The sequence below is a fragment of the Lonchura striata genome, chromosome 22, assembly GCF_050655825.1.
Source record: "Lonchura striata isolate lonStrDom1 chromosome 22, ASM5065582v1, whole genome shotgun sequence".
NCBI lineage: Eukaryota > Metazoa > Chordata > Aves > Passeriformes > Estrildidae > Lonchura > Lonchura striata.
Genome location: NC_140724.1, coordinates 2,972,197 through 2,994,789, shown reverse-complemented (window position 1 = coordinate 2,994,789; position 22,593 = coordinate 2,972,197). Strand labels below are relative to the sequence as shown.

The 22,593-nt window shown below is 43.9% G+C and overlaps 1 protein-coding gene across 3 annotated transcripts in view; it reads right to left on the bottom strand.

The window, feature by feature from the left end:
- XPO7 (exportin 7) overlaps positions 1-22,593 on the bottom strand; it is an 81,134-nt gene that overhangs the window by 54,078 nt on the left and 4,463 nt on the right. For all 3 annotated transcript variants that reach the window (XM_085559156.1, XM_085559157.1, XM_085559158.1), the window contains exons 2-8: positions 18,571-18,717; positions 15,764-15,857; positions 12,942-13,108; positions 10,699-10,764; positions 7,574-7,678; positions 5,316-5,481; positions 3,494-3,567 (exon numbers count right to left, since the gene is read on the bottom strand). In XM_085559156.1, coding sequence (XP_085415282.1) covers positions 3,494-3,567; positions 5,316-5,481; positions 7,574-7,678; positions 10,699-10,764; positions 12,942-13,108; positions 15,764-15,857; positions 18,571-18,717 — 819 coding nt within the window. The remainder of the gene's footprint in view (positions 1-3,493; positions 3,568-5,315; positions 5,482-7,573; positions 7,679-10,698; positions 10,765-12,941; positions 13,109-15,763; positions 15,858-18,570; positions 18,718-22,593) is intronic.

Here is a 22,593-nt window from a genome sequence, read left to right as displayed (position 1 = left end):
AAAAACGGGAATGAAAACGGGAATGACATGGGGGTAACATGGGGATAAAAACGGGAATGACATGGGGGTAACATGGGGATAGCATGGGAGTAACATGGGAATAAAAACGGGAATGAAAACGGGAATGACATGGGGATAGCATGGCGATAACATGGCGATAACATGGGAATAAAAACGGGAATGAAAACGGGAATGACATGGGGGTAACATGGGAATAGCATGGGAAGAACATGGGAATAGCATGGGAATAAAAACGGGAATGAAAACGGGAATGACATGGGGGTAACATGGGAATAGCATGGGAAGAACATGGGAATAACATGGGAGTAACATGGGGATAACATGGGGATAAAAATGGGAATGAAAACGGGAATGACATGGGGGTAACATGGGGATAAAAACGGGAATGACATGGGGATAACATGGGAGTAACATGGCGATAACATGGCAATAACATGGGAATAAAAACGGGAATGAAAACGGGAATGACATGGGGGTAACATGGGAATAGCATGGGAAGAACATGAGAATAACATGGGAATAAAAACGGGAATGAAAACGGGAATGACATGGGGATAGCATGGGAATAGCATGGGAATAACATGGGAGTAACATGGGGATAACATGGGGATAACATGGGGATAAAAACGGGAATGAAAACGGGAATAACATGGGGATAACATGGGAATAACATGGGAATAAAAATGGGAATAACATGGGAATAAAAATGGGAATAACATGGGAATAAAAATGGGAATAAAAATGGGAATAAAAATGGGAATAAAAATGGGAATAACATGGGAATAGCATGGGAATAAAAACGGGAATAAAAATGGGGATAACATGGGAATAACATGGGAATAGCATGGAAATAACATGGGAATAAAAATGGGGATAACATGGGGATAAAAATGGGAATAAAAATGGGAATAACATGGGAATAACATGGGAATTAGAGACCGGAAAAGGGGGGGAAATGGGAATTAAAATGGGAATAAAAATAATGGGAATAAAAATGGCAATTAGAGAGTGGAAAAGGGGGAAAATGAGAATAAAAGGTGGGAATAAAAATGGGAATTAGAGCCGGAAAAGGGGGGAAAATGGGATTAAAATGGGAATTAAAATGGGAATTAAAATGGGAATTAAAATGGGAATTAGAGAGTGGAAAAGGGGGGAAAATGGGAATAAAAATGGGAATAAAAATGGGAATTACAGGCTGGAAAAGGGGGGGAAACACGGGAATTAAAAATGGGAATAAAAATGGGAATTACAGGCTGCAAAAGGGGGAGAAACATGGGAATTATAGCCCAGAAAATGGGAATAAAAATGGGAATTAGAGACCAGAAAATGGGACTAAAAGTGGGAATTACAGTCTGGAAAAGGGGGGAAAAATGGGAATTACAGGCTGGAAAATGGGGGGAAAACACAGGAATTAGAGAGTGGAAATTGGGATAAAAAATGGGAATTAGAGCCTGGAAATTGGAATAAAAAATGGGAATGGACGGGAACTGGGGGGGGGAAATGGGAATGAACAGAAAAATTGGGATCAGAATTGGGAATAAACACAAAAATTGGGATAAAACACAAAATCAGGGCTGAGAACTTGGGAATAAACACAAAAATTGGGATCAAACATGGGAATAAACACAAAAAATTGGAATAAAACAACAAATAGGGATAAAACATGGGAATAAACACAAAAATTGGGATCAAACATGGGAATAAACATAAAATCAGGGGTGAAAATTGGGAATAAACAGAAAAATTGGGATCAAAATTGGAAATAAACACAAAAATCAGGGCTGAAAACACAAAATCAGGGATGAGAACATGGGAATAAACACAAAAATTGGGATAAAAATTGGGAAGAAACAGAAAATTTGGGATAAAACATGGAAATAAACAGAAAATTTGGGATAAAAGATGGGAAGAAACAGAAAAATTGGGAATAAACAGAAAATCCGGGGTTGGAAAAGGCCCCCAAGGTCAGAAATTCCGAATTCCGGAATTCCTGTGGTTGGAATTCTGCAATCCCAGCAGAAATAATCTCAATTTTTTATTTTCCCAGCAGAAATAATCCAATTTTTTTTTATTTTCCCAGGAGAAATAATCCGATTTTTTAGAATCTATTCATTTATTTTATAATTTAATTTTAATTTAATTGTATTTATTTATGTAATTTATACACTTACTTAATTATAATTAATGTATATATAATATACAATAACTGCATATAATAATTATATATTGTATACATAATAATATATTATGCTTATAATAAGCTATTATATTTTTATTTTACTTTATGATGTTTATTTATTTTATTATAAGTTATATATATTACATATTTATTTATTAAATATTTTATATATTGTATCAAATTTATTATAATATATTGAATTATTATATTTTTATTTTATTTTACTTATTTACTTTATTATATATTTTCTATATTTATGTAATTACATATTTTATGTACTTAGTTTATCACATTATTATAATATATTATTATATACGAAATTAAATATATAAATCAATTTATTTAATTTATATATTTAATTTATCTAATTTATACATCTGATTTAATATATTCACTTTAATTTATGCATTTTATTTATTTAATTTATTTATTTAATTTATAAATTTAATTTAATACATTCAATTTATTTAATTAATTTATGCATTTAATTTATTTTATTTATTTATTTAATTTAATTTATAAATTTAATTTAATACATTCAATTTATTTAATCAATTTATTTATTTAATTTAATTTATAAATTTAATTTAATACATTCAATTTATTTAATCAATTTATTAATTTAATTTATTTATTTAATTTATTTTATAAATTTAATTTAATACATTCAATTTATTTAATCAATTTACTTATTTAATTTAATTTATTTAATTTAATTTATAAATTTAATTTAATACATTCAATTTATTTAATCAATTTATTAATTTAATTTATTTATTTAATTTAATTTATAAATTTAATTTAATACATTCAATTTATTTAATCAATTTACTTATATAATTTAATTTATTTAATTTAATTTATAAATTTAATTTAATACATTCAATTTATTTAATCAATTTACTTATTTAATTTATTTAATTTATAAATTTAATTTAATACATTCAATTTATTCAATCAATTTATTAATTTAATTTAATTTATTTAATTTAATTTATAAATTTAATTTAATACATTCAATTTATTTAATCAATTTACTTATTTAATATAATTTATTTAATTTAATTTATAAATTTAATTTAATACATTCAATTTATTTAATTTATTTATTTAATTTAATTTATAAATTTAATTCAATACATTCAATTTATCTAATCAATTTATAAATTTAATTTAATTTATTTACTTAATTTAATATCTTTAATTTTTTTAAATTTAATTTAATTATTAAATTAATTAACTGCTAATTGTTCAATTGTGATTTTTTGCAATTGCTCTCCCAGCGGAACGTACCAAGGGCGAGAAGGAGGGGGGGATGGAATGGTAGAGGTCGAAGAAGAGCTGCAGGGTGGACGAGTCCAGGAACGCTGCGGGGGCAATTAACAACGGGAATTCATTAATTAACAACGGAATTCACAACCAGAATTAAAAAAGAGAATTCATTAACAACGGGAATTCATTAATTAACAACGGAATTCACAACCAGAATTAAAAAAGAGAATTCATTAACAACGGGAATTCATTAATTAACAACGGAATTCACAACCAGAATTAAAAAAGAGAATTCATTAACAACGGGAATTCATTAATTAACAACGGAATTCACAAACAGAGTTCATTAACAACCAGAATTCATTAATGAACAACGGGAATTCACAACCAGAATTCATTAACAACGAGAATTCATTAACAACGGGAATTAAAAAAGAGAATTCATGAACAACGGGAATTCATTAATTAACATCGGAATTCACAACCAGAATTAAAAAAGAGAATTCATTAACAACGGGAATTCATTAATGAACAACGGGAATTCATTAATGAACAACAGGAATTCACAACCAGAATTAAAAAAGAGAATTCATTAACAACGGGAATTCATTAATGAACAATGGAATTCACAACCAGAGTTCATTAACAACCAGAATTCATTAATAACGAGAATTAAAAAAGAGAATTAAAAACAAGAATTCATTAATAACGAGAATTAAAAACGAGAATTAAAAAAGAGAATTCATTAACAACGGGAATTCATTAATGACCAATGGGAATTCACAACCAGAATTAAAAAAGAGAATTCATTAACAACGGGAATTCATTAATGAACAACGGGAATTCACAACCAGAGTTCATTAACAACCAGAATTCATTAATAACGAGAATTAAAAAAGAGAATTAAAAAAGAGAATTCATTAACAACGAGAATTAATTAACAACGAGAATTAAAAAAGAGAATTCATTAACAACGAGAATTCATTAGCAATGAGAATTCATTAAAAACGAGAATTCAAAAAGAGAATTAATTAACAACGAGAATTAAAAAAGAGAATTCATTAACAACGGGAATTCATTAACAACGAGAATTAACAACGAGAATTCATTAACGAGAATTCATTAACAACGAGAATTAAAAACGAGAATTTTTACCTCAAATTTCTGCCTCCCAGCCCCGAAATTGGGCGGGAAAAATCGGGATTTATTCGGGAAAAAAATGGGGTTTTTTGGGAAAAAAATGGTGTTTTTTGGGAAAAATTAGGAATTTATCTGGGACAAAGCTGGGGTTTATTTGGGACAAAATTGGGGTTTATTTGCAAAAAACATTGGTTTATTAGTGCTAAATTTGCATTTATTTGGTACAAAATCAGGATATTTTGACCGAAAATCAGGATTTTTTTGCCCAAAAAAGCTGTTTTTTCACCCGATCTTTTATGAATGATAACAGCAGGGTTTTTAACCAAAATTCAGGTTTTTTTACCCGATCTCCAGCTGGTGGGGATCTGCACGGTGCACAGGTTTAGGAATGATAAAATCAGGATATTTTGACTGAAAATCAGGATTTTTTTTCCCAAAACCGCCGTTTTTTGCCCCAATGTTTTATGAATGCTAAAATCAGGATGTTTTTGCCCAAAATCCTGTTTTTTTACCCGATCTCCAGCTGGTGGGGATCTGCACGGTGCACAGGTTTAGGAATGATAAAATCAGGATATTTTGACCATAAATCAGGATATTTTGACCGAAAATCAGGATTTTTTTGCCCAAAAACGCCGTTTTTTGCCCCGATGTTTTATGAATGATAAAATCAGGATGTTTTTGCCCAAAATCCGTGTTTTTTTACCCGATCTCCAGCTGGTGGGGATCTGCACGGTGCACAGGTCGTCCGAGGACTCGTCCGTGGAGGTGCCGATGAAGTCGAAGCTCAGGCAGTTGTGCGTCAGCTTCAGCAGCTGCATCAGCAGCCCCTGCTGGCTCTCGTCAGGCAGGTGCAGGCTCTTCCCCGAGGCCTGGACGGGAAAAAAACCGGGAAAACGGGAAAAACGGGAATGGGGAAAATGGGAATGGGGATGGGGAAAAGGGGGATGGGGATGGGGATGGGAATGGGGAATGGGGAATGGGGAATGGGGAATGGGGAATGGGGAAAATGGGGAATGGGGAATGGGAATGGGAATGGGAATGGGGAATGGGAATGGGAATGGGGAAAATGGGGAAAGGGGGAATGGGGAAAACAGGAATGGGGAAAAGGGGGGAAATAGGGAAAATGGGGAAATGGGGAAAAGGGAAAAATGGGAAAACGGGGAGAATGGGAAAAAACGGGGAAAATGGGAAAAAATGGGGAAAGTGGGAAAAAACAAGGGAAATGGGAAAAAACAGGGGAAATGGGGAAAACGGGGGATATGGGAAAAAGGGGGAAAATGAGGGAAAAATGGGAAAAAGGGGGAAAAGAGGGGGGAAAGGGGGAGAAATGGGGAAATAACGGGGAAAAATGGGGGAAAATGGGAAAAATGGGAAAAAGGAGTAAAAGAGGGGGGGAAAGGGGGGAGAAATGGGGAAAAATGGGGGGAAATGGGGAAAAAAAGGGGGGGAAAAGGGGGGAAATTGGGGGGGAAAGGGGAAAAATGGGGAAAAAAAGGGGGAAAAAAGGGGTTCCCATTCCAGGATGGAATCTCTGCCCACATTGCAGGATGGAATTCCCCCCACATTCCCAAAGCCTTCCAGGAGGGAATTTCCTGCCAACATTCCCAAACCTTTCCAGGGAGGAATTCCTCCCCCATTCCTGGCTGGAATTCCCCCCACATTCCCATTCCCATTCCCATATTCCCCCATTCCCATTCCCACATTCCTGCTGGAATCCCGGGAATTCCCACCTCTTTGAGCAGGCTGCAGGCCCCCATTGCCATTCCCACTGGAATTCCCTCTGGAATTCCGGGAATTCCGGGAATTCCCACCTGTTTGAGCAGGCTGCAGGCCCCCATTGCCATTCCCGCTGGAATTCCCTCTGGAATTCCAGGAATTCTGGGAATTCCCACCTGTTTGAGCAGGCTGCAGGCCAGCGTGTTCCCCCATTGCCATTCCCGCTGGAATTCCCTCTGGAATTCCAGGAATTCCGGGAATTCCCACCTGTTTGAGCAGGCTGCAGGCCAGCGTGTTCCCCCATTCCCACATTCCCTCTGGAATTCTGGGAATTCCGGGAATTCCCACCTGTTTGAGCAGGCTGCAGGCCCCCAATGCCATTCCCGCTGGAATTCCCTCTGGAATTCCAGGAATTCCGGGAATTCCCACCTGTTTGAGCAGGCTGCAGGCCCCCATTGCCATTCCCACATTCCCTCTGGAATTCCAGGAATTCCGGGAATTCCCACCTGTTTGAGCAGGCTGCAGGCCCCCATTGCCATTCCCGCCGGGATTCCCTCTGGAATTCCGGGAATTCTGGGAATTCCCACCTGTTTGAGCAGGCTGCAGGCTCCCATTGCCATTCCCGCTGGAATTCCCTCTGGAATCCCGGGAATTCCGGGAATTCCCACCTGTTTGAGCAGGCTGCAGGCCCCCACTGCCATTCCCGCTGGAATTCCCTCTGGAATTCCGGGAATTCCGGGAATTCCCACCTGTTTGAGCAGGCTGCAGGCCCCCATTGCCATTCCCGCTGGAATTCCCTCTGGAATTCCGGGAATTCCGGGAATTCCCACCTGTTTGAGCAGGCTGCAGGCCAGCGTGTTCCCCCATTGCCATTCCCGCTGGAATTCCCTCTGGAATTCCGGGAATTCCGGGAATTCCCACCTGTTTGAGCAGGCTGCAGGCCAGCGTGTTCCCCCATTCCCACATTCCCTCTGGAATCCCGGGAATTCCGGGAATTCCCACCTGTTTGAGCAGGCTGCAGGCCAGCGTGTTCCCCCATTCCCACATTCCCTCTGGAATTCCAGGAATTCTGGGAATTCCCACCTGTTTGAGCAGGCTGCAGGCCAGCGTGTTCCCCCATTCCCACATTCCCTCTGGAATTCTGGGAATTCCGGGAATTCCCACCTGTTTGAGCAGGCTGCAGGCCCCCATTGCCATTCCCGCTGGAATTCCCTCTGGAATTCCGGGAATTCCGGGAATTCCCACCTGTTTGAGCAGGCTGCAGGCCAGCGTGAAGACGTCGAGCAGGGCGCAGTCGCGGAAGGACGAGGCCACCTTGCGGTGCTTGGTCAGCGGCTGCGACGTGTCCGCCTGGAAAAATCACCGGAATTCCGGGAAAATCCCAGGGAAAATCCCCGGGAAATCCCGGGAGTTCCAGGGAAAATCCCTGGGAAATCCCAGGGAAACCCCAGGGAAATGCTCGGGAAAATCCCCAGGGAAAACACAGGGAAATCCCGGGAATCCTGGAAAATCCCCGGGAATTACAGGGAAAATCCCCGGGAAATCCCAGGGAATCCTCGGAAATCCCCAGGGAATCACCAGGGAAATCCCCAGAAATCCTGGAAAATCCCCGGGAATTCCAGGGAAATTCAGGAATCCTGGGAAATGCCCAGGGAAATCCCAGGGAAATGCCAAGGAAATTCCAGGAAAATCCTAGGAAATCCCCAGGGAAATGTTCCATTTCCCAGGGAAATGCTCAGGAAAATCCCCAGGGAATTCCTGGAAAATCCCTGGGAAAATCCCCAGGGAAAATCCCAGGGAAAATCCCCGGGAATCCCAGGGAAACCCCGGGGAAATGCTCGGGAAAATCCCCAGGGAAAACACAGGGAAATCCCAGGAATCCTGGAAAATCCCCGGGAATTCCAGGGATGATCCCGGGAAATCCAGGGAAAATCCCCAGGAAACCCAGGGAAAATCCCAGGGAAAATCCCCGGGAATCCCAGGGAAAATCCCCGGGAATTCCAGGGAAAATCCCCGGGAATTCCAGGGAAATCCAACAGAAATCCTAGGGAAACCCTGGAAATGCTCAGGAAAATCACAGGGAATTCCAGGGAAACCCCAGGGAATCCTGGGAAATCCCGGGGAAAATCCCGGGGAAATCCTGGAAAATCCCCAGGGAAATCCCCAGAAAATGCCAAGGAAATTCCAGGGAAATCCTAGGAAATCCCCAGGAAATCCCCAGGAATTCCTGGAAAATCCCTGGGAAAATCCCCAGGGAATCCCAGGGAAATGCTCGGGAAAATCCCAGGGAATTCCCGGGAAATCCCAAGAAATACTGGAAAATGCCAGGGAAATCCTCAGGAAAATTCCAGGAAAATCCAGGGAAAATCCCAGGAAAATGCCAGGAAAAACCCTGGAAAATCCTCAGGAAAATCCCAGAAAAATACCAAGGAAATTCCAGGGAAATTCCAGAGGGAATTCCAGACAAAATTCCAGAAACTCCAAAATAATCCCAGAAATTCCAAAGGAAAATCCGGACATTCCAGAGGAATTCTGGAGGAAGTTCCAGAAAAAATTCCAGAAATTCCAAAATCATTCCAGAAATTCCAGAGGAAATTCCAGAGGAAATTCCAGAGGAATTCCGGAGCTGTTTAAAATGGCACAATTGGAAAATTGGGATTTTTCTCCCGGGATTTCAGCGGGGGCTGCCGCCCCCTCACTAATAACAACAATAATTACAATAATTAATCAATAATTAATTATCCTTGTTTTGTTTTGTTTTGTTTTTTTCCCTTCCCATCCCAAAAAACCCCGAAGGAAAATTTGGGAAAAGCCGGAAAATTCAACGAAACCCAAAATCCCCCCGGGACAGGAAATCCTCACCCCCAAAAACCCCAAAAAAGCCCAAAAACCCCCCAAAAATCCCTAAAAAATTCCCCAAACCCCAAAAAACCCCAAAAATCCCCCCAAAAAATCCCCAAAAAACCCCCCCAAAAACCCAAAAAACCCTCAAAAAAACCCCAAAAAATCCCTGAAAAAAACCCCAAAAACCAAAAAAAACCAACCCAAAAAGTGCCTGAAAAAACCCTGAAAAATGCCCCAAAATCCCCAAAAAATTCCTAAAAAAACCCCCCAAACACCCCAAAAAACCCCCCAAAAATCCCCAAAAAACCTCAAAAAAAACCCCCCCAAAAATCCCCCAAAAAACCCCAAAACACTCCAAAAAAATCCCCAACAAAATCCCCCAAAATCCCCAAAAAAGCCCCAAAAATTTCCAAAAAACCCCCAAAGAACTCCAAAAAAACCCAAAAAATCCCCCCAAATCCCCCCAAAAATTCCAAAAAAATTCCAAGAAACCCAAAAAAACCCTCAAAAAATCCCCCCAAAAATTCCCCCCAACAGCCCCCGGAGGTCGAAATTACCGGAAAACTGAATCCCTGAATTTTGGGGGAAGGTGCAGAGCGGGAATTTGGGAATATCGGGAATTTGGGAGCGTGGGGAATTTGGGACCGTCGGGAATTTGGGAATATCGGGAATTTCGGACTGTGGGGAATTCGGGACTGTGGGGAATGTGGGACTGTGGGGAAATCCGGAATATCGGGAATTTGGGACCGTTGGGAATTTGGGAATATTGGGAATATCGGGACTTTGGGAATATCAGGACTTTGGGAATATCGGGAATTTGGGAATATCGGGACTGTGGGAATGTCGGGAATATCGGGACTTTGGGAATATCGGGACTTTGGGACTTTGGGAATATCGGGAATTTGGGACTTTGGGAATATCGGGACTTTGGGACTTTGGGACTTTGGGAATATCGGGAATTTGGGAATTGGGAACGCGGGGCCGACCTGGTTGACGTCGTTGGTGAGCTGGGAATTTGGGAATATTGGGAATTTGGGAATATCGGGACTGTGGGAATGTCGGGAATATCGGGAATTTGGGAATATCGGGAATTGGGAACGCGGGGCCGACCTGGTTGACGTCGTTGGTGAGCTGGGACTTTGGGAATATCGGGACTTTGGGAATATCGGGAATTTGGGAATTTGGGAATTGGGAACGCGGGGCCGACCTGGTTGACGTCGTTGGTGAACTGGGACTTTGGGAATATCGGGAATTTGGGAATATCGGGAATGTGGGAATTTGGGAATGTGGGAATTTGGGAATATCGGGAATTTGGGAATTTGGGAATTTGGGAATTGGGAACGCCGGGCTGACCTGGTTGACGTCGTTGGTGAGCTGGGAATTTGGGAATATCGGGACTTTGGGAATATCGGGACTTTGGGAATATCGGGACTTTGGGAATATCGGGACTTTGGGAATATCGGGACTTTGGGACTTTGGGAATATCGGGAATTTGGGAATTTGGGAATTGGGAACGCCGGGCAGACCTGGTTGACGTCGTTGGTGAGCTGGGACAGGATGCTGACGCCGATGATGCAGTGCTCCACGCTGTCCTGCCGCCGGCGCCGACGGAACGGCAATTCCCGCCGTTGGGGGATCCATGGAAAAGCGGGACGCGGGAGGAGATCGATCACAGACATTAATTCATTGATCAGGAAAAAGGGATTCGGGGAGTGCAGGGAGGGCGAGGCAAGAAAACGCGGGAAAATCCAAACAGGGAAAGGATGGAGATGAAAACTGGAGAATCTGGGAATCAATTCCCGACCCCGTAAAACAATTCCCTAATTCCCAAAAGAATTCCCTAATCCCTAAAATAATCCCCTAATTCCCAAAATAATTCCCTAATTCCCAAAAACAATTCCCTAATTCCCAAAATAATCCCCTAATTCCCAACACAATTCCCTAATTCCCAAAACAATTCCCTAATTCCCAAAAACAATTCCCTAATTCCCAAAATAATCCCCTAATTCCCAACACAATTCCCTAATTCCCAACAAAATTCCCTAATTCCCCAAATAATCCCCTAATTCCCAAAACAATTCCCTAATTCCCAACACAATTCCCTAATTCCCAAAAACAATTCCCCTAATTCCCAAAATAATTCCCTAATTCCCAACACAATTCCCTAATTCCCAACACAATTCCCTAATTCCCAACACAATTCCCTAATTCCCAAAAACAATTCCCTAATTCCCCAAATAATTCCCTAATTCCCAACACAATTTCCTAATTCCCCAAATAATTCCCTAATTCCCCAAAACAATTCCTTAATTCCCAAAATAATTCCCTAATTCCCAAAATAATCCCCTAATTCCCAAAAATAATTACCTAATTCCCCAAATAATTCCCTAATTCCCAAAACAATTCCCTAATTCCCAACACAATTCCCTAATTCCCAAAATAATCCCCTAATTCCCAAAAATAATTACCTAATTCCCAAAACAATTCCCTAATTCCCAACAACAATTCCTTAATTCCCAAAATAATTACCTAATTCCCAAAACAATCCCCTAATTCCCAAAACAATTCCCTAATTCCCAAATTCCAAAAATAGTCCCCTAATTACCAAAAATAATTCCCTAATTCCCAAAAACAATTCCCTAATTCCCAACACAATTCCCTAATTAATTCCCAAAAGAATTCCCTAATCCCAGAACAGAATTCCTTAATGCCCTAAAAAATTCCCAGTTCCCAAAAACAATTCCCTGATCCCGGAACAATTCCCTGATCCCGGAACAATTCCCAAATCCCGGAACAATTCCCAAATCCTGGAACAATTTTGGGTGGATTTTGGTCAGATTTGGGCAGAGTTTGGGCAGATTTTGGGCGGATCTGGGAGGATTTTGGGTGGATTTTCGGGATTTTGGTCGGATTTTGGGGATTTTGGTCAGATTTTGGATTTTTGGGGATTTTGGTCGGATTTTTGGGGATTTTGGTGGGATTTTGGGGATTTTGGTCGGATTTTGGTCAGATTTTGGATTTTTTGGGATTTTGGTGGGATTTCGGTCGGATTTTGGGGATTTTGTTGGGATTTAGTTGGGATTGTGGGGGATTTTGGTCAGATTTTTGGGGATTTTGTTGGGATTTTGGGGATTTTGTTGGGATTTTTGGGGATTTTGGGGATTTAGTTGGGATTTTGTTGGGATTGTGGGGATTTTGTTGGGATTGTGGGGATTTTGGTCAGATTTGTTGGGATTTAGTTGTGATTTTGTTTGGATTTTGGGGATTTCGTTGGGATTTTGTTGGGACTTTTGGGGATTTTGTTAGGATTTTTGGGGATTTTGTTTGGATTTTGTGGATTTTGTTGGGATTTTGTTGGGATTTTGTTGGGATTGTGGGTATTTTGGGGATTTTGTTGGGATTTTGTTGGGATTTTGGTCAGATTTTTGTGGATTTCGTTGGGATTTCGTTGGGATTTTGGGTATTTTGGGTATTTAGTTGGGATTTTTGGGGATTTCGTTGGGATTTCGTTGGGATTTCGTTGGGAATTTGGGTATTTAGTTGGGATTTCGTTGGGATTTTGTGAATTTCGTTGGTATTTCGTGTGGATTTCGTTGGGAATTTGGGTATTTTGGGTATTTAGTTGGGATTTCGTTGGGATTTTGTTTGGATTTTGGGGATTTCTTTGGGAATTTGGGTATTTAGTTGGGATTTCGTTGGGATTTCGTTTGGATTTTGGGGATTTCTTTGGGAATTTGGGTATTTTGGGGATCCCGGGGAGCAGGCCGACCTGCAGGAAGCGCGTGACGTCGCTGATGACGTTCCTGAAGACGAACTCGTCCTTCTGGCACTCGAACCAGCCCAGCTTGGTGATGCGCGCGTAGAGCTGGATCAGCGCCTGCGTCACGAACGCCGCCAGCTTGGGCCGCGTGGCCAGGTAGTTCAGCACGTAATTCCCTGCAAAAACGGGAAAAAATATGGGAAAAATGGGAAAGGTGGAGCTGGGGAGGAGACCAGGGAGTTCAGCACGGAATTCCCTGGAAAAACGGGAAAAATGGGAAAAAACACGGGGAAAATGGAGCTGGGGGGGAGCCCGGGGAGTTCAGCACGTAATTCCCTGGAAAAACACACGGAAAAATGGGAAAAAACACGGGGAAAATGGAGCTGGGGGGGAGCCCGGGGAGCTCAGCACGTAATTCCCTGGAAAAACGGGAAAAAATGGGAAAAAACATGGGAAAAATGGAGCTGGGGGGGAGCCCAGGGAGTTCAGCACGTAATTCCCTGGAAAAACGGGAAAAATGGGAAAAAACATGGGGAAAAATGGAGCTGGGGGGGAGCCCGGGGAGCTCAGCACGTAATTCCCTGGAAAAATGGGAAAAAATGGGAAAAAACACGGGGAAAATGGAGCTGGGGGGGAGCCCAGGGAGTTCAGCACGGAATTCCCTGGAAAAACGGGAAAAAATGGGAAAAAACACGGGGAAAATGGAGCTGGGGGGGAGCCCGGGGAGCTCAGCACGTAATTCCCTGGAAAAATGGGAAAAAAATATGGGAAAAATGGGAAAGGTGGAGCTGGGGGAAAAGACCAGGGAGTTCAGCACGGAATTCCCTGGAAAAATGGGAAAAAATATGGGAAAAATGGAGCTGGGGGGCAGCCCAGGGAGTTCAGCACAGAATTCCCTGGAAAAACGGGAAAAATGGGAAAAAAATGGGAAAGGTGGAGCTGGGGAAAAGACCAGGGAGTTCAGCACGTAATTCCCTGGAAAAACGGGAAAAAAATATGGGAAAGGTGGAGTTGGGGGGGAGCCCGGGGAGTTCAGCACGGAATTCCCTGGAAAAATGGGGAAAAAAACGGGAAAAATGGGAAAGGTGGAGCTGGGGAGGAGACCAGGGAGTTCAGCACGGAATTCCCTGGAAAAACGGGAAAAAATATGGGAAAAATGGGAAAGGTGGAGCTGGGGGAAAGACCAGGGAGTTCAGCACGGAATTCCCTGGAAAAACGGGAAAAAAACGGGAAGAAATGGGAAAGGTGGAGCTGGGGGGAAAGCTCAGCCCCATGGGAATGACTTTGGGCACAGAATTCCCTGGAAAACTGGGGAAAACTGGGAAAAGGTGGAGTTCCAGGTAAAATCCCGCCCCAAAAATCCCAGGAAAACCCCCGGAATTCCCAGGAAAATCCCAAAAAAACCCCAAGAAATTCCCATGAAATCCCAGGAAAATCCCACCGAACCCCACAGAATCTCAGAAAAAGCCACGGAATTCCCAGGAAAATCCCCCAAAATCCCAGGAAAGCCCCAGAATTCCCAGAACCTCCCCAGAATTCCCAGAAGCCCCCCAGAATTCCCAGGAAAACCCACGGATTTTTCAGGAGAACCCCAAAGAAATCCCAGGAAAATCCCCCAAAACCCCAGGGAATCCCAGGAAATCCCAAGGATTTTTTAGGAAAATCCCAAGAAATTCCCAGGAAACTCCAAGGAATTCCCAGGAAAACCCCATGGAAATTACAGGAAAACCCCTTGAAATTCCCAGGAAAACCCCAAGAAATCCCAGGAAAATCCCAAAAAACCCACAAGGAATTCCCAGAACCCCCCGGAATTCTGAGGAAAACCCCATGGAATTTCAGGAAAACCTCAAGAAATTCCCAGGAAATCTCCTGGAAATTGCAGGAAAATCCCAAAAAACCCCAAGGAATCCCAGGGAAACCCATGGAAATTACAGGAAATCCCAGAGATTTTCCAGGAAAAGCCCATGGAAATTGCAGGAAAATCCCCCCAGAATTCCCAAGAAAACCCCAAAAAACCCTCAAATAATTCCCATGAAATCTGCAGGAATCCCAGGAAATCCCAGGGAATTGCAGGAAATGCCCCCAAAATTCCCAGGAAAACCCCAAGGAATCCCAGGAAAACCCCAAGGAATCCCAGGAAAACCCCATGGAATCTCAGGAAACCCCATGGAATTACTGGAAATCCCAAGAAAATCCCAGGAAATCCACCTGAAATTCCCAGGAAAACCCCAAGGAATCCCAGGAAAACCCAAGAAAATCCCAAAAAACCCCAAGGAATCCCAGGAAAACCCCAAGGAATCCCAGGGAAACCCCATGGAATTTCAGGATAACCCCAAGAAATGCCCCGGAAATCCCAGGAAAATCCCAAAAAACCCCAAGGAATCCCAGGAAAACCCCATGGAATTACTGGAAATCCCAAGAAAATCCCAGGAAATCCCCCTGAAATTCCCAGGAAAACCCCATGGAATCTCAGGATAACCCCATGGAATTTCAGGAAACCCCATGGAAATTCAGGAAAACCCCATGGAAACCCGAAGGAATCCCAGGAAACCCCATGGAATCCCAGGATAACCTCATGGAAATTCAGGAAAACCCCAAGGAATCCCAGGAAAACCCCAGGGAATGCCAGGATAACCCCATGGAATTTCAGGATAACCCCATGGAATTTCAGGATAACCCCATGGAATTTCAGGATAACCCCATGGAATCCCAGGATAACCCCATGGAAATTCAGGATAACCCCATGGAATCCCAGGAAAGCCCCAGGGAATCCCAGGAAAAGGCAGGGAACGGCGGGAGGTGCCGGGATCAGGAATTGCGGGCGCACTCACGGATGTCGAGGCGCTGCTCCAGGGGCAGCGCGTTGGAGCTGCGCGACACCAGCTTGGTCAGACACGTGGCGGCCAGGAGCTGCGAGTACGAGGACTGCAACACGGAGAACACGGGATAAACATGGGAGAACACGGGACAACACGGGATAAACACGGGGGAACACGGGATAACACGGGGGAACACGGGATAAACATGGGAGAACACGGGGGAACACAGGATAAACACGGGGGAACACAGGACAGCACGGGATAACACGGGATCAACACGGGACAACACGGGATAAACATGGGATAACACGGGACAACACGGGATAACACGGGATAAACACGGGGGAACACGGGACAACACGGGGGAACATGGGAAAACACGGGAAAACACGGGACGGACACGGGATAAACACGGGATAAACACGGGACAACACGGGAAAACACGGCACGGACACAGGACAACACGGGATAACACATCATGACACGGCACAGACACGGGATGGACACAGGAAAACACGAGACAGCACAGGATAAACATGGGACAGCACAGCACAGACACGGGACAGACAAGGGATGGACACGGGACAACATGGGGGAACACGGGACAGACACGGGAAAACACGGGAAAACACGGGAAAACACGGGACAACACAGGGGAACACGGGACAGCACGGGACGGACACAGTACGGACACGGGACAACACGGGGGAACACAGGACAGACATGGCACGGACACGGGATGGACACGGGATAAACACGGGACAACATGGAGGAACACAGGACGGACACGGGACAACACAAGACAACATGGGACAGACACAGGATGGACACGGGACAACACAGGATGGACACGGGACGGACACGGGATGGACACGGGAGAACACGGGAGAAACACAGGATGGACGGAGGAACACAGGAAAACACGGGATGGACACGGGGCAGACACGGGACAACACAGGACGGACACAGGATGGACACAGGAGAAACACGGGATGGACACGGGAAAAACGTGAGAACACGGGAGAAACATGGGAGAACACGGGATAAACATGGGAGAACATGGAAAACATGGGAGAACACAGGAGAACACGGGAAAAACGTGAGAACATGGGAGAAACACGGGAGAAACGTGAGAACATGGAAAAACATGTGAGAACATGTGAGAACACGGGATAAACATGGGAAAACACGGGAAAACACGGGATAAATGGTGGGAAAAGGGGAAAAACAGAAAAAGGGGGAAATGGGAAAAACGGGAAAAAATTCCCAAAAGAAGAAACTGGAATGCTGCATGGAAGGGGCGGGGAGGAAATTCCAGAAATTCCAGGAGTGGGAATTTTGGGGGATTGTGGGGAATTTCCGGGATGTGGAATTCCAGGATTTTGGGGATTTTTTTGGGAATTTCTGGGATGTAAAATTCCAGGATTTTAGGGGATTTTTGGAATGGGGAATTCCAGGATTTTTGGGGATTTCTGGGATGAGGATTTTGGGGAATTTTGGGGATATAAAAATCCTGGACTTTGGGGAAATTTGGGATACAGAATTCCATGATTTTGGGGAATTTTCTGGCATATGGAAATCCTGGATTTTGGGGACATTTTGGGATCTAGAATTCGATGATTTTGGGGAATTTTTGGGGAATTTTTGGGGGAATTTTTGGGATGTGGAATTCCATGATTTTAGGGAATGTCTGGGGAATGTGTGAGGATTTTTTGGGAATATTTGGGATGTGGAATCCCATGATTTTGGGGGATTTCTGGGATGTGGAATCCCATGATTTTGAGGAATTTTCGGGGATATGGAAATCCTGGATTTTGGGGACATTTTGGGATCTAGAATTCCACGATTTTGGGGAATTTTTGGGGAATTTGGGGGATGTGGAATTCCCTGATTTTAGGGAATGCTTGAGGATTTTTTGGGAATATTTGGGCTGTGGAATTCCGTGATTTTTGGGAATATTTGGGAGGGGTACTGAAGTAAGTGGCACTTGCTCAGGCACTCGGGGCATGGAATTCCAGGACTCTGGGGAATGTTTTTGGGGAATGTTTTGGGAATATTCTGGGAATATTTTGGAATATTTTTAGGAATATTTGGGAATATTTTGGGAATATTTTGGGATGTTTACTCACGCTGCCGCGCTCGAGCAGCAGCTGGCACTTGCTGAGGCACTCGGGGCCGTTGGTGAACAACGTGAGTACATGGAATTCCACGGCTTTGGGGAATGTTTTGGGAATGTTTTGGGAATTTTTTGGGAATTTTTTGGGAATATTTTGGGAATATTTTGGGAATGTTTACTCACGCTGCCGTGCTCGAGCAGCAGCTGGCACTTGCTGAGGCACTCGGGGCCGTTGGTGAAGTCCACGAGCACAGGGAATGTTTGGGATGTGGAATTCCATAACTTTGGGGAATGTTTTGGGAATATTTTTGGGAATGTTTGGGAATATTTTGGGAATATTTTGGGATGTTTACTCACGCTGCCGCGCTCGAGCAGCAGCTGGCACTTGCTGAGGCACTCGGGGCCGTTGGTGAAGTCCACGAGGACAGGGAATGTTTGGGATGTGGAATTCCATAACTTTGGGGAATATTTTGGGAATTTTTTGGGAATGTTTGGGAATATTTTGGGAATATTTTGGGATGTTTACTCACGCTGCCGCGCTCGAGCAGCAGCTGGCACTTGCTGAGGCACTCGGGGCCGTTGGTGAAGTCCACGAGGACAGGGAATGTTTGGGATGTGGAATTCCATAACTTTGGGGAATATTTTGGGAATTTTTTGGGAATGTTTTTGGGAACATTTGGGAATATTTTGGATGTTTACTCACGCTGCCGCGCTCGAGCAGCAGCTGGCACTTGCTGAGGCACTCGGGGCCGTTGGTGAAGTCCACGAGCGCCTTCTCGGCCTGCAGGCGCGTGCCCGTGTCCGTGGTCTCATAGAGCTGCTTGCACAGGTTCTCCAGCTGGGCCAGGCTCTGCCGGGACAGCGGGAACGGCGGGAATGGGCGCGGGAAAAACGGGAACAACGGGAATGGGAACGGGAACGGCGGGAATGGGAACGGGAACGGCGGGAACGGGCACGGGAACAGCGGGAATGGGAACGGGAACGGCGGGAACAACGGGAATGGGAACGGGAACAATGGGAATGGGCACGGGAACGGCAGGAATGGGCACGGGAATGACAGGAATGGGCACGGGAAAAACGGGAATGGGCACGGGAACAACAGGAATGGGAATGGGAATGACGGGAATGGGCACGGGAACAGCGGGAATGACGGGAACGGCAGGAATGGGAACGGGAATGACGGGAATGGGCACGGGAAAAACGGGAACAGCGGGAATGGGCACGGGAAAAACGGGAATCGGCACGGGAACAACGGGAATCGGCACGGGAACAACGGGAATGGGCACGGGAATGACGGGAATGGGAACGGGAACAACGGGAATCGGCACGGGAACAACGGGAATGGGCACGGGAATGACGGGAATGGGAACGGGAACGGCGGGAATGGGAACGGGAACAACGGGAATCGGCACGGGAAAAACGGGAACAGCGGGAATGGGCACGGGAAAAACGGGAATCGGCACGGGAACAACGGGAATCGGCACGGGAACAACGGGAATGGGCACGGGAAAAACGGGAACAGCGGGAATGGGCACGGGAACAGCGGGAATGGGCACGGGAACAGCGGGAATGGGCACGGGAAAAACGGGAACAGCGGGAATGGGCACGGGAACAGCGGGAACAGCGGGAATGGGCACGGGAACGGCGGGAATGGGCACGGGAATGGGCATGGGAATGGGCACGGGAACGGCGGGAACAACGGGAATGGGCACGGGAAAAACGGGAACAACGGGAATGGGCACAGGAATGACGGGAATGGGCACAGGAATGGGCACGGGAATGACGGGAATGGGCACAGGAATGGGCACGGGAATGACGGGAATGGGCACGGGGAGAACAGGAATAATGGGAATGACGGGAATCACCAGGGGAAATAACGGGAATCACCGGGAATCACCGGAGGGAATAATGGGAATAACCAGGGGAACAAACGGGAATGAGGAGGGAAAATGGGAATAACGGGAATGAGGGGGAAATAACGGGAATAATGGGGGGAAATAACGGGAATGAGGGGGAAATAACGGGAATGAGAGGGAAATAACGGGAATGAGGGGGGAAAATGGGGAATAATGGGGTAGAAAATGGGGAATAAAGGGGGAAAATACAGAATAATGGGGGAAAAACAGGAATGATGGGGGGAAAATGGGAATAATGGGGGAAAAACGGGAATAATGGGTGGGAAAAACGGGAATGACGGGTGAAAATGGGGAATAATGGGGGGAAAAATGGGGAATAATGGGCAGAAATATTTGGAATAACGGGGGGAAAATGGGGAAAAACAGGGGGAAAATGGGGAAAAATGGGGAATGACAGAGGGAAAATGGGGAATAATGAGGGAAAAATGGGAATAACGAGGGGAAAAAGGCGGAATAACGGGGGAAAAATGGGAATGACGGGGGGAAAATGGGAATAATGGGAGGGAAAACAGGGAAAAATGGGGGGAAATCCAGGGAAAATGGGGAAAAACGGCGGAAAACTGGGGAGCAAACGTTTCCCTTTCCCTTTTTCCTCCCTTTTCCTTTCCCGGCCCTTTTCCTTCCCACTTTTCCTTTTTCCTTCCATTTCCTTCCCAATTTTCCTTTTCTTTCCTTTTTCCTTCCCTTTCCCTTCCCCCACTCAGTTCCGGAATTCCCAGCACGGGAATTCCTCCCATTCCCACATTCCCCATTTTTTACAGGAATTTTACAGGAATTTTACAGGAATTTTCAGGAATTTTACAGGAATTTAACAGGAATTTTACAGGAATCTTGCAGGAATTTTTACAGGAAATTTTCAGGAATTTTACAGGAATTTTACAGGAATTTTACAGGAATTTTTTACAGGAAATTTGCAGGAATTTTGTTCAGGAATTTGATAGGAATTCTGCAGGAATTTTCGGGAATTCTGCAGGAGTTCAGGGCAATTTCCAGGAATTTCTTTCAGGAATTTACAACAATTCTGTAGGAATTTTGCAGGAATTCTACAGGAATTCTGTAGGAATTTTCAGGAAATTTTCAGGAATTCGGCAGGGTTGTTTTTCAGGATTTTTTTCTCAGGAATTCTGCAGGAATTTTCATGAATTTGCAGGAATTTTGCAGAAATTTTGAGGAATTTTTTCAGGAATTTTACAAGAATTTTGCAGGATTGTTTTTTGTTTTTTTTTTCCCCCCAGGAATTTTTCTCAGGAATTTGTGGGATTTCACAGGAATTTTGCAGGAATTCTTCACACAGAAAAAAATCCATGGAAATTTCATTTGGGCTTCATCATTCCAGGCAAAATCCAGGAAAAATTTTTAAAAAATTGGATTTGATCTCCACCAAACCAGGAAAAATCCATAAAAAAATCAGATTTGGGCTTCATCAGACCAGGAAAATTCCTTAAAATTGGATTTGATCTTCACCACTCCAGGAAAAATCCATAAAAAATATTTTAGGGCTTCACCAAAGCAGGAAAAATCCATGAAAATTGGATTTGGGTATCAACAAACCAGGAAAAATTCCTAAAAAAAATTAATTCAGGCTCGAGCCCACGCAATGAAATCCATGGAAAAGTTTTTTGGGCTCCGGCACAATTCCCAAAATTCCTCTGGGAATTTTTGCCACTCAAAGCAAAGTTCTGGGGAAGCAGCAATGGGGTTTTCCCAAAAATTCCATAAGAATTCCATAAGAATTGATAAAAATTCCATAAAAACTCAGGAGCCAGGCTGGGAAAGTACAGGGGAAAATCCCAGATTTGGAACAGAATTCCCAGGAAAATCCCGGATTTGGAGCAGAATTCCCAGAAAAATCCCAGATTTGGAGCAGAATTCCCAGGAAAATCCCAGATTTGGAGCAGAATTCCCAGGAAAATCCCAGATTTGGAGCAGAATTCCCAGAAAATCCCAGATTTGGAGCAGAATTTTGAGGAAAATCCAGATTTTCCCATGGAAATCCTGGTTAATTATGCAGGAATTTCTCTGTTTCCTTTGGGATCAGAATTCCCAGGAATGCTCATAAACTGCTCAGGATTGATTTATTCCCAAAATTCCAGGGAATCATTTATTCCCAAAATTCCAGGGATTGATTTATTCCCAAATTTCCAGGGATTCATTTATTCCCAACTTTCCAGGGAATCATTTATTCCCAAAATTCCAGGGATAATAAATAATTCCCAGGGGTTGCTGCCTCTGGAGGTTTGGGGTCAATTTTAGGGGTTTGGGGTCAATTTTAGGGGTTTGGGGTGAATTTTAGAGATTTTGGGGACAAATTTAGGGGGTTTGGGGTCAATTTTGGGGGTTTAGGGTCAATTTTGGGGGTTTGGGGCCAATTTTGGGGGTTTGGGGTCAATTTTGGGGTTTGGGGCCAATTTTGGGGGTTTAGGGCAAATTTTGGGGGTTTAGGGTCACTCTCAGAGGGTTTAGGGCCAATTTTGGGGTTTTTGGGGCCGATTTTGGGGTTCGGGGTCCCTCTCAGGGGGTTCAGGTCCCTTCAGATTTCCCAAAGGTTTTGGGTTCCTTCATTGGGATTCTGAGCCCAGAGGGATTTGTTCCCTTCCTGAGGGATTTGGGATCCTTTCCCAGGGATTTGGGATCATTTTCCAGGGATTTGGGATTCTTTCCCAGGGATTTGGGATCCTTTCCCAGGGATTTGGGATCCTTTCCCAGGGATTTAGGGCCGTTCCCAGGGATTTGGGATCCATTCCCAGGGATCTGGGATACTGTCCCAGGGATTTAGGATCCTTCCTGAGGAATTTGGGATCCTATGCCAG